Source organism: Chaetodon auriga, chromosome 9, assembly GCF_051107435.1.
Source record: "Chaetodon auriga isolate fChaAug3 chromosome 9, fChaAug3.hap1, whole genome shotgun sequence".
In the NCBI taxonomy this organism is placed as follows: domain Eukaryota; kingdom Metazoa; phylum Chordata; class Actinopteri; order Chaetodontiformes; family Chaetodontidae; genus Chaetodon; species Chaetodon auriga.
Window position 1 is genome coordinate 20942080 of NC_135082.1, and position 16828 is coordinate 20958907.

Below are 16828 nucleotides of genomic sequence, written 5' to 3' on the forward strand. Positions count from 1 at the left end.
GAGCGCTGATGACATCATATTTCTTCTTTTGTGTGTGTGTGTGTGTGTGTGTGTGTGTGTGTGTGTGAGGATATTTAGCATTCTCAATTCATAAACCAGTTCCTCCATCTAGTGCTGATATTCCAATTAAGCAATGAGCAATCTTTGCTTGAAAACTGCATTAGCTGTTTGACCTGAAACAGAAGTGTGAAGCCAGCACAGGTCGTCATCAATATTTGAAATCCTACACCTCATTGTATCAGTCTATAATAACACCATACCATGAGATTTAGAGAGAAGTGGTGTTTACAAATGTCCACCTGGTGGATTAAAACATGATTCTTTAGTCGTGGACAGTATGGTGGATGTGTCAGCTGAAGAAACACGCACGCTTCTGAAAAAGTGATCAGTAAGTGTATGTTGTGGACGTACTTTAGTTACAGAAATGTATGCAATTGCTGTCTTATATAACAACGAATATGAATACATATGTGTCTTCTTCTGTGTTTTATTCATGTTTGGAACTTCTGCTTTTTCAGATTATTTGTGACTAGATGCAAACGCTGCCTGTAAAATGTTTCAGCTCTGTTACGCCGTTTATTCATTCAGCTCTTTTCTGAATGTATTTCTGGAGGTGTTATTATCACCTCTGTCATCACCCATAGCATTCTTAGTTTTATGGTTATGGTGGTTTTGCTGGCAAAGACTACATCATCTCACCAATAAACGTCAGGAATGTGCATTCCTTTTACAGCATCTTCAAAGGCTGCTATTATTTTTACTTTAACGTCAAAGGGAAGTTTCTTCTCGGCTATGAGACGGTGAGATCTGTTGTTTCTGATGTTATGGGCTTTTTATTCCTCAAAACTGTTTTTGATTCCACAACAACCTGACACATAAGCTGCCTTCTGTAAAAACACTTGCCTGCAGTAGTTTAGTCATGACTAAATAGTTTAGTCATGACTTAAAGAACCGCTCGAACTATGGCTACACACTAGTTTATAGCTGATACACACACTTAATGCAGCAACCCTGTGTCCTAAAAATTGCGTTTGTGTACTGTAATTCGCAACAGAAAATTTGTTTTGACAGAAATGTAACACGGCTCAGATTGCCTTCTTTAAATGTACATGAGCAGAAAACATTGGTGTTGAATGTCTGCCAAGTCTCAAAATGTTGGTATTGAATCTATCAAACATTCATTAACAGCACATTTTATCTGTTCCACAATATGCACTTTCAGCAACTGAGGCGTGAATGATTAGCATTTTTTATGGTTATGTATAGGCAATGAAAGGCGCTCGTTTGAAGTTGGTGAAAGATCAGGTTGTTTCCGAGACAGGATGTGTTTACTTCATCGACATCCAACTGAAACCACAGATTTGTAGCCTAAAACCAACCACACAGGGAACCCAGGATGCAAGCCTCCTGAACTTTGTATTTGTGTCAGGTTTAATTAACATTCACATCCATTAAAATATAAACTGCTTTTCATTTGTGCCAGCACCTTCAGTCATCCACAAGGTCTTTTTCCTCTGCTTACTGTTTGTATTTTATTTACATAAACATATTTAAATTTATGAAACACAAATAGTCCACTTGACAAGAGGTCCTGCTTTGTGATTCAGAGTGTAATCAACCTCCAAAAAGCTGTGCTGCGAACGTGGAGGGGCGTTGTTGGCAAAGACGAATGTGACAAATACTGGAAAACTGGACGTGGTGTTATGTCATGAACTGAGATCTGAATTTGACTTTCATCAAACATGAATGTTTACATCAGATTCCCTCTTGTTTGCGTATTTCACGAGCTCCATGACGTTTTCTTCGGGGGATTTATTTTAATCTTCATGCACACTGTGCTTGTAATTGGAGTGACAAGATTTTAGAGGAGTGAACCTCCAGTTTGACAAATTGTATCATGGGTCATCAGAGATAAGAGATGATTCTAAAACTGTGTTTGTTTTTTCCACAACGCTGCACACTGAAAATGAAAATGCATCACTCATGGAGTGATGAGTCTGGTATAAATCAGCTGAGCAGATCATATTCTGAGCATTCAGATTCACCACAGCACTCTGTTTCTCATCTGCACATGAAGTGTAATGAGCAGAGTTCCTCCCTGTGGAGTTGTATTTTGGAAGTCGCTGCTCCGGCTGATGTCAGTGTCAGTGCCCGTGGAGCGATATCACCACAGTTCAAACAAACTGTTGTGTTCTCGACTTACTTGTGATAGAGAGCTTTGTAGGCCCATCTCCCACCTTTTCCCATGCTGAGTAAGGACTCTCTTCTGGGGTCATATCTCTGATCCACCTGGCTGATTCTGCTCCAGAGCAGAGCTCGATAACTTTTATATCATTCTACTCCCGAGTTTCTGTCTCTGCCTTTACTAAAAAGTGTTGTATAATCAAATAATGTGTGTTGCAATATTTAAAGTGAGGCCGTACAGTAAGATAAAAATTAAGGATATAGACAAAATGTAAACATCACCGGGGGAGTGATGGGGACAGACACGGTGATGTCAATGACTCGTTCAGGTACAAACACTGCTACAAAGGTGGCAGTACAGCTGAAGCAATTTATTATTATTCAGGTGATAGAAAATTAAACCATTTTGACAATTGACAACTGTTTCAATTCTTTAGCCAAGCGGCAAAAAAAACAAACATTTGCTGGCTCCAGCCTCTTAATTCTGAGGATTTGCTGCTAAATCAAATGAAATGATAATAAATTAAATGGCCTCCTGTTTAGAGACAACGCAAGCTAATTGAAGACATTTTCTATGAATCTGTGCACTTTTCGTAGACTAAATGATTAATCGGTTAATCAAAACAAATCAACAGATAAATAATGTAGTTGCAGCTCTTGGTTGCTTATGTTCAATTGTGTCAACATTACCAATATCTATTTGTTATAAAAATTTGTGTCAATTAGCAAATTGGAGCTTTAAGAACATGAGACAAAACAGGGTCAGCGAAACACTTGAAAATCGTAACAGCATATGCCGAAAACAGACAAACTGCTGTACATCACTGAAGAGGAACGTTGGTCAAACACTGAAAATAACCAGCAGGCATATGTCAGGTTTATACACTTTGATAAAAGCTATCACAACTGGTGTGTTTATGACCAACCTTTGTTGCAGTGTTTGCAAAGCTGATTTAGTCATTTTTCATTTATTTTTAGCAGTGTGACTCTATGGAAGGCAGTGTTGGTCCACAATGGAACGAAGATGGTGAACATGCTAAATATGGCCCCATGAAATTGATTTTAATTTTTTCCCTAATTTAATTTTTCTGATTTCTGTGTTTTATGATTAAAGCACATTTTGTCACCTGAAAGTGGCACATGAAAATCAATATAAATCACTGTTACACAACATTGTTTATCAAACGGATCCTCTGCAGGACAGCCTTCATATGCAGCTCAAACACAGCGGGAAGGTCGACCTGACGGAGGCTACGCTCACATTCAGGCAACGCTCCTCCATGTTTACGATGCTTGACCTGAAACAGACGTAGCTTCTTCAATATCTGACTCATGCAGCCACAAAGTCTTCAACAAACTCACGTCTTGCATCTGCTGATGTGGTTGCACTTCTGAGAGTTTGTTGAATTGATGAGCTGTTGCTAGCATGCTGCCTCTCTCTCTCTCAGAGGACACACACTCTGTGTGTGTGTGTGTGTGTGTGTGTGTGTGTGTGTGTGTGTGTGAGAGAGACCATTTATTACTCATGTTGTCAGGACATAAATCTGTTTACACAGTCACATTTTGGGGACTCGCCTTAATTGTGGGGACAAAATGTAGGTCCCCATCATGTAAATCATTACATTTTAGAGGGAAGACTTGCGTTAAGGTTAGGGTTAGGCAGGTAGTGGTTATGGTTAGGGTAAGTCTCCAGGAAATTGTAAGGAATGTAAGTCTATGTAATGTCCCCAAAAGTGATGAAAACCTAAAACCTCCAAAGCAGCTGGACTTGCTTGTGGTTCTAGGAGACATTTCCCACTCATCCAAAAGGCTTCTTTCTAACTGCATGGTGGGGAGTCCAGGGCATTTGTCCTCTTGCAGGATCATAGCTCCGCCCAGCTTCATGCGAGTCGTTAAGGTCACATGAGTCAAGGTGTAGCTGGCACAATAGATTGTTGACCCACCCATTCATCATGTGACTCAATAGGGTCCCATGAGTCCGTGTGTGAATGGCTATTACGCTGCCTGGGGTGAGATCTCAGGACTGCATTGTAGGTGGCTGATAAGTGGTGTCTTAGACCACCTCCTCTGTTCAGTGATGGTCTTTCCAGTTTGATATGGATGGCTTCTTTCACTCCTCTTTCAAACCATCAGCCTTCCCTGGCCAAAATATGTACATTATTGTCCTCAAAAGAATGTCCCTTGTCCTTGAGATGTAGGTGGACTGCTGACTCTTGACCTGAGCTGTTGGCTCTCCTTTGTTGTGCCATGCGTGTGTGAAGCGGTTGCTTTGTTTCCCCAGTGTACAAGTCTGTGTATTCCTCGCTGCATTGCACTGCATACACTACACAGCACACTTAGCAAGTCCAGTTGCCTTTGGAGGCACTTAGAAGGACCATGACCTGGATGAATGAGAATCTTCACGGACATATTGTGTGTGCGTGTGTGCATCCGTGTGTGTGTGTATGCATACTTGCTACATCCTGAGGAAATTGTGTTTGAGCTGTTTTTGACCAACAGAGTGAGGACATTTTGGCCTTTCCTCACAGCTTCAATGGGCTGTTTGAGGGTTCAGATTTGGTTTTAAAGGTTAGGGTAAGGGTTGGGGATAGGCATTCAGTTGTGATTGTGAAGGTAAGGGGCAAGGTAAAGCATTATGTCAGTGAGCATCCTCACAAGGATTGAAGTACAAGAGTGTGTGACACACAAAAACACAGCAGCACGATATTCACGATATTCCACATTTTACAGATGATCCTTTTTTTTTTGTTTTGTTTTCTGCATTGCGGCAATCATAGGGCTCTCGGTAAACATCGTACCTGCTAAACATTAGCGTGTTTACACTGTCATTGTGAGCATGTTAGCATGCTGGCATTACCTTTGATTCCATATACTGTCCAGTATGATCCCGCCTCACAGGTAATGCTAGCATGGCTGTGCACTCCTGTTCATGTCATCCTGTCTTCTGCTGAAGTAAAAGAAAGCAAGTCATCTTATAATGGTCAGAAATAATAATATGTTGTTGTGAAATGTTTTATAATATTTAGAATGCTAACAAGATTAAAAAATTAGTCCATCGTGAGTTTTTCCTAATTTATTTTTTTTTAATATTTTCTTACATTCGGTAACAACTTGAGAACATGTACGTTTTTTCCACTTCCAAAAATAAAGTGTAGTCTTAAAATTAATACTCGATAATTATTATCTAATAACATAAGTATATTTCGTGTTTCGATGGCGGTATTTCCAAATATTTACATTTACAAGAAAAGAACAGCAAATATCTCGTGTAAAAAAAGCAATAACTCTGTCATGCACCTAATTTTTTTTTTTGATTGGTTTGTATTTAAATTGCTCTTGTTAATTTTTCATTGGTTCACCTGTAGTGTTTTTTTTTTTTTTTAACACAGTTCGGATCCTTGGCAGCATTGTATCTGCCTCACACTGACAACGCTAACAAGAAGATAATTATATCATTCTGTGTCACAACCAGGGGTTAATTGTGCACACTGCTGTGACTTGAATACTGTTAATTGTTTGTTTCCTGCAAACTGAAGGCAAAATTTAAACAGTGAAACCCCACGTGTTATAGGTGATTGTCAGGAGAAAGTCAGCCCAAAAGAAGGGTATAACTGCTCTTTTCGTCTCTTAATCTTTTAAATTGATACTGGATAGTTTCTTTACTTTATAAATGCTAACTTCATTTGGCCCCTTCTGTTATGTGATGTGTGTCAGCATGCTGCTCCTGGCCATTGATTCCTGAATGTCGCTGTTAAGTCTTTGGCAGCTAGCTGCTGCTCCATGCCTGTACATGTATGTGCTGCAGTGCTAGAAATCGTTAAAGTTGTCAAATGATTGATAGATTAAACATTTAACGCGTACAGTACTTGTGAGATGGTGTGCTGAAAGGTTGTAAGGCTGAGGATGTGTTTCTGTTGGCCTTAAAGGTCATTATTTGAGGTCCATAAAAGCAAGATGTATGTACAGTAGCTGAAGTGAAGCAGCTGGTGAGCTTTTAGTGAGACAGATCAGTTTGAAAGATTTTAGACACAAATGGCCGGATTATGCTGTAAATCCTCTCATATTCTCACTTCAAATAATGCTCTCCAGGGTGCTCGAGGAAGTCGTGTGAGTATTAGTTTGAGTAAACATGTGTTCAGTTGTGTTGCTTCTGTCTCCCCAGTAGATTTAACCGAGAGAGTCTGCTTCAACAGCACCAAACAAAGCATTTGTCCTTTAAAAAATGGTTGAATGATGCTAATATGTAAACATGATGAGCTGAGAACTTTTATTTGCAGCACCTCTGATCCTCTTCAGAATTCACCGTCACGTTCCCAGAACAGAAAATACTGAATCGTTCATTACTGTTTAATCTCGGACAGGCTCCGTACTGGTGTTGGCGGCGGTCGATAAGTCAAACCTCTCACTTCCCTTTCTTGTACAGCTCAGAGCCCTGTATAGCAAGGTTCACGGACACAATGTGAAATAAAACGGGATTACTCACAAACACATACTACAGCAGCTACAGGTAAAGAGTGACTGCTTTTCTTATTATTTCCAGTAATTTTCCTTGCTGGTAAAGACCAAGAGCTTGTGTTTTCTATAAACAGCTTCTATAGCTTTTGCAGTACCAAATAAACTGGTGAGACAGTTTGACAAAGGGTAACTGTCTTGATGAAGAGACTGATTATTATGTCAAGGTTTATCTTATGTACTCTGGTTTTCCACAGCTCTGCTAGATCATGCTGAGGATCAGGGCATTTGTCCAGGATGTCTGAGCAAAATGTAGCTCTGTTGTTTGGCTGTCTCGCTGCTATTCCAGTATTATTCAGAAGTAATGGTCCTCTTTCAGTCAGTGGAGGAGAGTGGTATTAAAGCCCCTTATACTCCAGCAGCTTAGCAATCATTTTGTGCGCTGAGCACAAACAAAGTTCACTGGTTTACTCAACAACCATTTTCCTTGTCAAATAAGAGCTTTTGTTGATGATAGAAATCTTCACAGGTACTGACATACTTTATGTCTTTGTATCATACATATGTGCATTATGTTTTCATAATAACTTGAAAATGGATACAGTTGGATAGCTGTGAACTCGGTTAGTCCACAAAAGCGGTACTTTGACTTCATTTTGGCTTGATTTGATCGCAAACGACAATGTACAAATGTACAGACTGGCTTCGTTCTGCCCAAGTCTCCCACACTCTGAGAGAGAACACTGGCAGGTGGACCTGGACCACGTAGACACAAAAATAGAAAAACAGAATCGCTGTACATATTTAGAAGGAGGAGTAATGCCACACGGTCCATTTTCCTCTGAACTGCACTGGTCCTCCCATCTGCTTGGTAATAGGAGGGTCCTCAGCACGCACCCCTGCAGTCTTTAGTGTCCATTGTTCAGCAGATGAAGGAGCAGCAACAGAAGGCCGAAGGCAGCTTGAAGCATTAGGCTGGGAGGTGAAGCAGAGATTGGGGGGCTGTTGGATGGCAGGGTGGACTGGCCCACTAGCAGTTCATTTCCCAGGGCCTAGGAGGAGACATAGAGATCAGTTTATGGCCACTCTTTTTTGGATAGTCCAATGTTGATGATCTGTTAATACTACAGAGCGTACACAACCAGCTGTCTGAGTTTCAGGTGGTCATAAATACTCATCATGTAAAAGCAGGCTGGTGATCATCCATCTCAGTTCATTTTAGAAAAGAAGTTCAGGGTTAAAAAAAACTGTGGGCTCCTTGAATGAATCTCTGAAATGCAGCGAACAGTCACACGTCCCCCAGACGTCGTAATATTTATACATTGTGAGACGTGTGAGTTTAGACGATCAAAGAATCAGAAATACCTACTTGCCATGTCTTGGGTGAGAAATGATTAACTGCACACTGGACCCTGGGGAGCCACTGCGATATGTTCGTATATGATTACGTTTTTATGAAAGTGAACCTAAGAATCATTCATTGTGACTTGGCAATGGAGGTTGGCTCTGGCTTTTCCCTTCTCAGTCCATATAATGAGGGTAAATGTGTGGGTGTGCAGCATACTGTACTTATGTCGGCATAGGGTAATGTTCACCCACAGGTATAATTAATTTGGAATAATGCTCCTAACCTGAAAGTGAGCCTGAAAGTGAGTGTAAAAGGGAGTAAAACACCTCTCCTTATTTGATTTGCCACGTTACAGCTGTGCATGGAAAGGAGTATGTGATCCAGTGGGCCCACCTTATGAAACACGTTATGGAAGTTAAAGTAGGCAAGAAAGGGGGAAGCATTTGCAAGTGCTAATCTTTTTGTAAGGACGCCGTGAGGTATCCCATTTTGATGGCTGGTATCGTGGAGTCTGATCTCAGCATTACTGCTATTACTGTGGTCCTGCATTCAGATTTTCATTGTCAGCCTCAATCACAGTCAGCTTGACATGATTTACCTCTTAAGTTGGAGTGACACAGAAGACAAAGGAGAATAATTAAAGCTACTATGTGCAGAATTTGAAAAGACAGCATGACAGACAACAGTGCGCGACACTGCGACTCCCCTCATGGATTCATTCAGGAACTCTGAGAGTGAAACGCTGGAAAAAAAAACGAGACAAAACATAGACTGCTCCAGTGTGTACGCCATCAAAATACTTTAAAAATACGATAATCGTCACATGAAAATTCCACACATTGTAGCTTTAATATTTAAACATGTCATTATCTTTGTGGCCAATGTTTGCTCCTGCTGTCAGAGATAGCTCACTGCTGCTGAACACCGCATGACAAGTAAGCTGCGCACCTGTGTTGGTATTATGGTTTCCAGAATGTTCCTCATAGTTTCTGTGGTTTGTTGTGGAGAAGCGGTGCTCCTGTTTTCTCTGCTGCTGGGGCCAGGACTGGGTGTACTGGACTGGCTGAGAGTCGGCTGCTGGTCCGATTCACTTCCAAACATCATGAGAGCGTTCTCTAAAACACAAGGCACAGCAATAAAAAAAAAAAAAAAAAAAAAAAAAAAAAAATCTGTTATCAGGCTTCAGTGACATCATCGTAATGTTTTTTCATCAAGTTTCTCTCATGTCTTATTTAATCATGGCAGATGCCTCCGGTTCTGAATGGTAAATTTTGCATGAGAGCTTTTGCTGGACCAGAGCTAGTTGGGATTTGGTCAGCAGAGGCGAGAGAGAGAGAGAAAAAAGAAAACAGAAAATACTCAGTATTCTCTTCAAGTATCCAAACTGCACCTGCCTCTCCACATCGACCTCATTAACTCATAGACCATTTGCACTGGCCAAACAACTCTGAGACCTCTCTCTGTATCTTTTCTAGGCAGGGGGCCCGAGGAAAGACTGGCCAAAGATTCACCTCGCCGCACACACGCAGCAAAGATACTCGTTGTGTGTACAGGTTCGGTGATAGATATATATGTACTTGCTGAGGTTAGTAACAAGGACCATTAATTATTCAAACTGCAGAGCAGAGGCCATGAGTGAAATGGAAGGAGAGTGTTAGGATGAGAATTGGCTTTAGGAAACACGGGAGAGGAACAGAAGACTCAATAATTACAAGACACCCATGTAGCACCCTATTATGAAATTGTATTATGTGCTCCCCTTTAATCCATGTCATGGTTTCCATTATTTATGTGATGTGTAAAACATAAATTAAAACAGAACAAACTGTGTTTACTGACAACAGTTTCACGAAGTGATCCTGAGCTCATGCAGTAACATCCATTATCCAATCATGTGCTCACAAAGTGGTGAACCTCGCTCCATCCTCGCTCGTGAGCGACTGAGCCTTCCCAGGATGGATTAAGAAGTTACCATGTTCTGTTTTATTCATGCTTTTCACAGCGTCCCAGCCTTTTCGGAAACGAGGTTGTAGTTAGTACTCAGTGTGTTGCTGATCTGGAGGCTTGGATCTGCATCCTCCACTTAAAGTGCCGTCTCTTTACGCACTTTGCCTCCCGGTTGCCCATAATATTTGAAGAAATCATGCCGTGTACTGACAGCTAACAGCGTCCCAACTTTTTTGGAATCCAGGTTGTATTTACTACTGATTTTTCGACTTTTCCGACCTAACACAACACCATGCATACTCTACCTGACGAGGTGTCGCTGGTGTTACACTGATTACACACTTATTACACCGCCCCCACCATTGTTTTAGTTTTTAAATATACAAAAGACTACAGTTTATATGTTTTCTTTTGGGTTCAGTTTCATTAATACATACAGCACCATATTAATTAGTAGCTCAATCTGTGTTGCAGTACATAATGAACAATAACGAGCAGGTCATGAAAGACCTGAGGGATGAAGGAATGTTTGTCAGAGTAGCCAAAGATAATCAGCAGCTTTCACGAGCAAGCTCTCAAACTTTTTTCCATCAGTTGTGAAAGAAAGCACATCAGGTGTTTGGAGGAGATTTAATAAATGTACAATTATCTAACAATCACAGGACCAGCTTACTTATAATTCACTAAGAAGTGACTGTCTGAACGCTCAGGGAGAATTACCAGGGAAACAGCATGAAGGGGATGATTAATAACTAGAGAAAATGAAGTGAGCGAGTAAAATGGAGCGAGAGAAACAGAGAGAGAGAGAGAATGAGCGAGCGCACTGCTAATTCTACAGAAAGCACAGGATCTCTGATTTAAATACATGGCTCTGCTGCTGGTTGTGCATGCTGGGAAACATCTGCCTCACTGAATCCCCACAGCTCCGTCCTGCCACGCTCTGGTATCATAGAACTGATTTACTTTGCTTCTCATATCAGGTCTGTTTGAGTGTCCCCTGTTGCAGGTTATCAGTGCGAATTATTCTGATTAGGGTACGGTGTTTTTGTCTTTCACTTCATAATGAAATTATTCTGGCTGAACCAGCGGTGGAGTGAAATGAGTAAAACCACAGCAAACCACACAAGCGCCTGAAGTTTTGTATTATAACAGTATTTAACACTATAAATAACACAGTTTGTGTGCGAGTGAAAGCGTCGATTTTCCACCTCAGCTTACATAAACGCAAATATCTGCTTTAAATCTTAGAGAAACATTTTTTTTTTACTGCTCCCAGCCACAAAATAATCACATAACTGATGAGAAACCACAACTTATCCTTTTAACAGTTAGGTTTTTGATAGATTAAACATATCAGATAGGGCTGCACAGCATCAGCATGGTGATGCGCACATTACGAGACGTTTGATGTCCAGGAAGACAGACTAACTCATCATGCTGCGACTGTTTGGCTGCTTCATACGAAAGAAAAACTTTTCCGTAATCTACAAGAGTAGTCTGATAAAATTTACTCCGATTTAAAAGTTCTTGGATAAGCGAGTTTCTAGTGAGTGACAGGCCTGAACTGTTTTAGGAGGGTGGAGAAAAGATGGACTCTTTACCAAGTGGATTGACTTCTCATGTACACTCTTACACCCACACCAATATTGCTTTGTTTGCTTGATTTAATACACCTATTGAAAACTCAATTGAGTTGTGGTCTATTTGTTTTTGCTGTGCTGGTTTATGGCGATGTACATTTCACTGCTGCTGGCTATTTGCCTTATTGTTTTGTACAGTTTAACGTTGCTGCTTTATTTCTGTTTTATAATTCTGAATTTGTCAGACGCAACTCTGATTGGGAGCCCTCTTCATTTAAAACCTGCTACAGAAAAGTTCGAAAATTCTTTATTATTGCTCTACTGTATATAGAGCAGATAAAAATGTAACAAAGTCATTTTTTTCCAATATCATGCAGCCCAAACATGAGACATGTCATGTTAATTAAGACCTTAAAAGGTAGTGGGTGAATTTTGTCACCTACAGAACCACGCTGGCTGTTTCCCGCTGTTTCCAGTCCTTATGCTAAGCTAAAATAAACAGATGCTGACTGTAGCCTCACATTTATTGGACATGAGAGTCATATCGATCATCTCATCTAATTCTCAGCAAGAAAGCAAATTAATGTATATCACAGTATATCAAACTATTGCTTTAAGGGTTTGAAACATACGTGTAACCTGTATTAGAGAGCTGAAAATGGAAAATATAATTGTCATGAAACAATTACAATATGACAAAAATGTCATAATACATTTGTGAACTGAGGCAAACTGTTTATCATTGCAGTCTGATGATGTCGATTGTGTCCTTGGAGCTAAATAGAAACTGGATTTTACAGCACATTTTGAAACATTTAATATCTCACTGCTCTTGGCCTAGTTTTTCTGTACAGAGACTGAGTCATGACCAGAAACAGACCTAAATGTATCCTGGAAAAAACCCAACATAAAGATGCCAGGAAAGAAAAAATACCCCAAACAGATCAGCCCTTCCCCCTAAACTGCACGACACCGGTTAAACAGGACGCTAAAATAGCACAGATTTTCAGCCCCCTCATACCTCTATGCAAACACAACCCCTACCCCAAAAACCTGAGTCAGTACGTTCCAGTACATTGTGTGAATAGAGTGACACTCACGGAGACAGATGTTGTCAGTGAAGTATCCCAGGAAGTTGTCACACTCGTCTCTCCGGCTCCCACTGGCTGAGCAGGAGCACCATGGAGCCACACTGGACGTGGAGTTGTCGACATAGTTGGGAGTTATTGTACTTCCTGCACAGAGACCGCACACAGGCCTCAATCAGTATTAAATATTCATTCTCCTTTGAGTTGTTACACTATGGCCCGTTATTATCTGAAACATTAATGGACACTGCATTTCCTATTCTCTGACCTGATGCACAAGGCTGAAATTCTGTTGGTTTGACTGACGCTTATGATATAATAGAGCATTACTAAGAAATACTCCAATTTTCTGTTTTTTTTGGGTCACAGAAGTCTCTGGCATTGAGAGGTTTTTTTTTGGTCTGCGCCATAGTGGAGGTAGGATTTCAACTGCTTTAATAAATACAAGACAGGAATGAAAATGCCAAGTGTGTGTTTGTGCTGAGGGGCACCATTTGAGGTTCTTGAAATGCATTAGATCCTCTCTCCAGCGCGTGGAGGAGAAGTGGCTGTTCTTTTTCTTTTACGGACTGCTATAAAACAAATTAAATATTGTGTAAAGAGCCTCTTTTTCCCCCTTCTGATAAGAGATTTTTCTGCTTTTGTATCTTAAACCATGTTGAACTTTTGTCTTTTGGTTCAGAATTGGAAGTTTCTTTTCATTCTCTGACTCATTCTTAACCTGTTCTGAATTTATTAATTCACCCTCTAGCTAGCCTTCACTCATTCCTGCCTCCTTGTCGCTGCACAGTTTGCTCGTTCCTTCTCTAACACAACATATGGCACATAATCTTCTTTCGCATGCTGTTTCCCCTCTCTACCTGCTCATTGCATTTCATCTTTCCCTGTCCTTTGTTTGCGTTACCTCTCAGGTGTGCACCTACCTATGAGCCCTGTGTAGGCGAGGAGACAGGCTCCGTAGTTCCCCTGCTTGCAGCCGTTGGCAGACATTTCGGAGGGTTCGCAATCGTACTGAAACTGTGCCAGGCGAGACCTTCAGAAATAACGGGCACTGGTTAGCAAGAACATGATAGATCCCTGTGTTGTTTTGAGCAAAAAAGTTTGCTGCTCCTTTTTTTATGCATTGTGTCTACTATAACTTGGTCATTTAATTAAGAGTTTGCCCCTCTGACATAAAGAAATATTGTTGGCCGTGGTGAAGACTGAAAGCATTGGACTGTAATGTGAAAGTGATAGAAAGAGTAATATATTTCATCCCCCAGACCTGGGATCATTAGTAAAGCCCTCTGAGTGTAATGGGGCTGTGAAAAATAATGGCCATGACCAGAGATAGCAATGAGCGATAACTCTGATCCATCTGGCTCTTTATCTGTGCTAAATATTTAATGTGTTATTCCAACAGGCTCTCTAGGGTGTTCTAACCGATGGTGGTAGAAAGCTTTAGGGTAAAACAGCGGGCCATTTTGTTGATTGAATGGCTGTTTATTTGATTTCAAAGAGCCATAATATTGAACAGCACCGGCCCATATATGTATGGCGAGGATATCTAAAATCTGTATCCGAGGAATACTTGAATGAAGTGGGAATGATGAAACATTGGCTTTGCTGATTTGGTATACTATGAGAAAGGAGGTGGATCATTAACTAAAACCAAACTGGGAGTTATGCTCATATTATAGCTGTATGTTATTGTATCCACATGAGACCGTGGCTACGTGAGAAATAACTTTAATATCTGTTACGGACATGAGAGACACACTGACATTGAAATGAATGGGAGCCAATTAAAAGCTTCCACTTCTCCGTTCTCACCTGCACACGTAGTCGGCATTGCAGATCCTCATCTGTGTAATGCAGTTGGGTTTTTCCACGCTTTCATACGAGCAGCTGGGTACAATAGTCTGCCTCCGACGCTCTGCACAGGCGGTGTCCGTACAGGGGCAGAAGAGCAGCTCGTGTGTGTAGTCGGCGGGGACGCGGTCAAAGAACCTGCGCAGAGCCTTATTGCATTTAGGCCGGTTGCACAGGCCCGACTTGGCGGTGGGTTTGATACAAGCTGAGACATATTCTGTGCGGAGCTTCTGGCACAAGTCGTCCACATTGCAAGCCTTGGCTGCATCCAGGCAGCGATTCACAGTTGTCATGCCAACATCAGAGTCTGTGGATGGAAGTAAGGTCAAAGACAAACGTAGATATCAGTGGAGAAATAATAGCAATCGAGCAAAAGGATTTTGTGTTTATACAAATAGAGCGTATGTGACCTGTGGTGTTTATTTATTCAGCACGCTGAGATCTAATCTCAGAAGTTGAGACTGGTCGTTTTGAATTAAAGTTCAGCTTCAAGGTGGAAGTGTCTGTAAATAAGCAATGGAGGCTCATTTCATGAGGACCAGAAGAACTAAATGAGTGTTAGAAAAGGAGTCTGGTGTCTTTTCTCATCTTCTCTATGAAAAGAGAACAATTTCTCAGGACATTAAGTATAACCCAGTGGGTTCCTTTGCATTATTTTAATGTTAGCACAAGAGCCAAGTCCTTGCCTTTCCATCCTAGTAATTAAAATGATCATGATAGCTGGCATATTGCAGTACCAGACTTAGAATTTCAACCTACTGTGCTGCTGCCATTTGTCAAAAGACTGCACTTTGGTATTCAGCGGATTGATGTCTGTCCGCTATCTGTTAAAAAACCCTCTCTGTCACCCTCCTATCTGTAAAATGTGCCTCACTACTTTGTTACTATAACTATTCCTCCATCTTTTATTTCAAGGTTAGAAGCCAATCACATATATTATGTGAAATAGAGAAGGTTCACAATCGCACATATCAAACCTTTTAAAAAAATGATCATAATTTAAAGCAGTTTCAGCGTGATAGCAGTCTGAGAGCCTCCTAACAATGGCCGTCAGGCTAAAATGTGTGCAGCAGCTGGTGTCACCACTCGTTGATTATTTGAGCTATTGTGTTTTGCATTTGATGTCACTGTTGAGTCTTGTTTGTGCCCTAATGATAGAATTGTCCCCTAACATTACTGACAAGTATGTTATTAACTGAGCTTCTGACACCACGTCTAACCAGCAATTCAGGAGACAGAGAGCAAGAGACATTGATTCACGTAGGATTTTAGAAGATTTTAGAATCAGATTAAACATAAGTTTTCATCGACCTTTCACACAATGTGAAAAATGCATATTGAGTACACGTTGTTGTTATTTAATACTAGGTTTGTAATTTTTATATCCACAACATGTAATCTGCTTTTCAGAGTTTGGACTTATTTTAATCAATTCTATGAGACTGCATTGTTATATGAGCCTGAGGCTATAAGAAACAATGCCTGGATTAGTATTCATTGACAGTCGTGGATTATGTTATTTCAGCTGAGTCTGGCAAATAAATTAGGTTGCCATCAAACAAGTTGGAGTCAGAGATGTAATTTTGAATGCTGGAGTTGTGTTCAGATGAATAGTAATAACTTGTGCAACTGTGTCTAAGACAAGAAGGGACCTCTAGTTGCCTTGGGCGTGCTTCCAGGAAATATTCAGTGGAGTCATGTATTTGTGCTAGAACAAAACATCTTCAAAGGGTAAAATGGTATAAAATAAGGTGAAAGTTAATGAAGGTCAGCGAACTTGCCAGCTGTAATAGAAGCCAAGCGGACGTAGTCGTAGTCCCTCTGCACTGTCTCATAGGGGTAGCTCTCCACCAGGTTGAGTCCTACAAGAATCACAGACAGGGGTAGAAATACGGGCTTGAATAGTGAAACATCAGAATACATTTAAAGTGCACGCAAGATCAATGATTTTCTCTTGTTGTCATTTTCTTTTTTCACATCAAGGCTCCATCTGTAGTCCTTCCATGCTGTGTGTAAATACAGTTCTGGTTTGTTTTAGAGAGTCTTTTTGCAGTGTAGGCAGCTGTTATGCAGGAACCACTGACCATGTATGATGGACTGATGAAGGCTCCAGTATATGCTCAGGCAGTTCTTCTCCTTCTTCATGCCCCGTTTACACTGGCAGCCGTGTAAGGGGCTGGACAGCAGGGCAGACACTGCGTTGGCACACTGGCTCCTGGCACCGGGGCCCAGCTTCACGCTGCCATTGCCCGCCACACACTGACGCAAGGTCCGCAGACGTGGACTACAAGTCTCATCACTCGAGCACGAGTCTCCGGCCACCAAGCAGTCTCTGCCGGCCAGTATAACCTCTAACAGAGCTGTGAGAGAGAAAATCA

At 41.0% G+C, this 16828-nt stretch overlaps 1 protein-coding gene across 1 annotated transcript in view; it reads right to left on the reverse strand.

Moving 5' to 3' along the window:
• Positions 1 to 6438: 6438 nt before the first annotated feature.
• Positions 6439 to 16828, reverse strand: part of gfra4b (GDNF family receptor alpha 4b) — a 41668-nt gene continuing 31278 nt past the window's right edge. Inside the window, exons 2-8 of the mRNA XM_076738465.1 lie at positions 16535 to 16810; positions 16232 to 16312; positions 14412 to 14757; positions 13523 to 13632; positions 12612 to 12746; positions 8933 to 9099; positions 6439 to 7688 (exon numbers count right to left, since the gene is read on the reverse strand). Of these exons, the coding sequence (XP_076594580.1) occupies positions 7545 to 7688; positions 8933 to 9099; positions 12612 to 12746; positions 13523 to 13632; positions 14412 to 14757; positions 16232 to 16312; positions 16535 to 16810 (1259 nt within the window). The 3' untranslated portion in view covers positions 6439 to 7544. The remainder of the gene's footprint in view (positions 7689 to 8932; positions 9100 to 12611; positions 12747 to 13522; positions 13633 to 14411; positions 14758 to 16231; positions 16313 to 16534; positions 16811 to 16828) is intronic.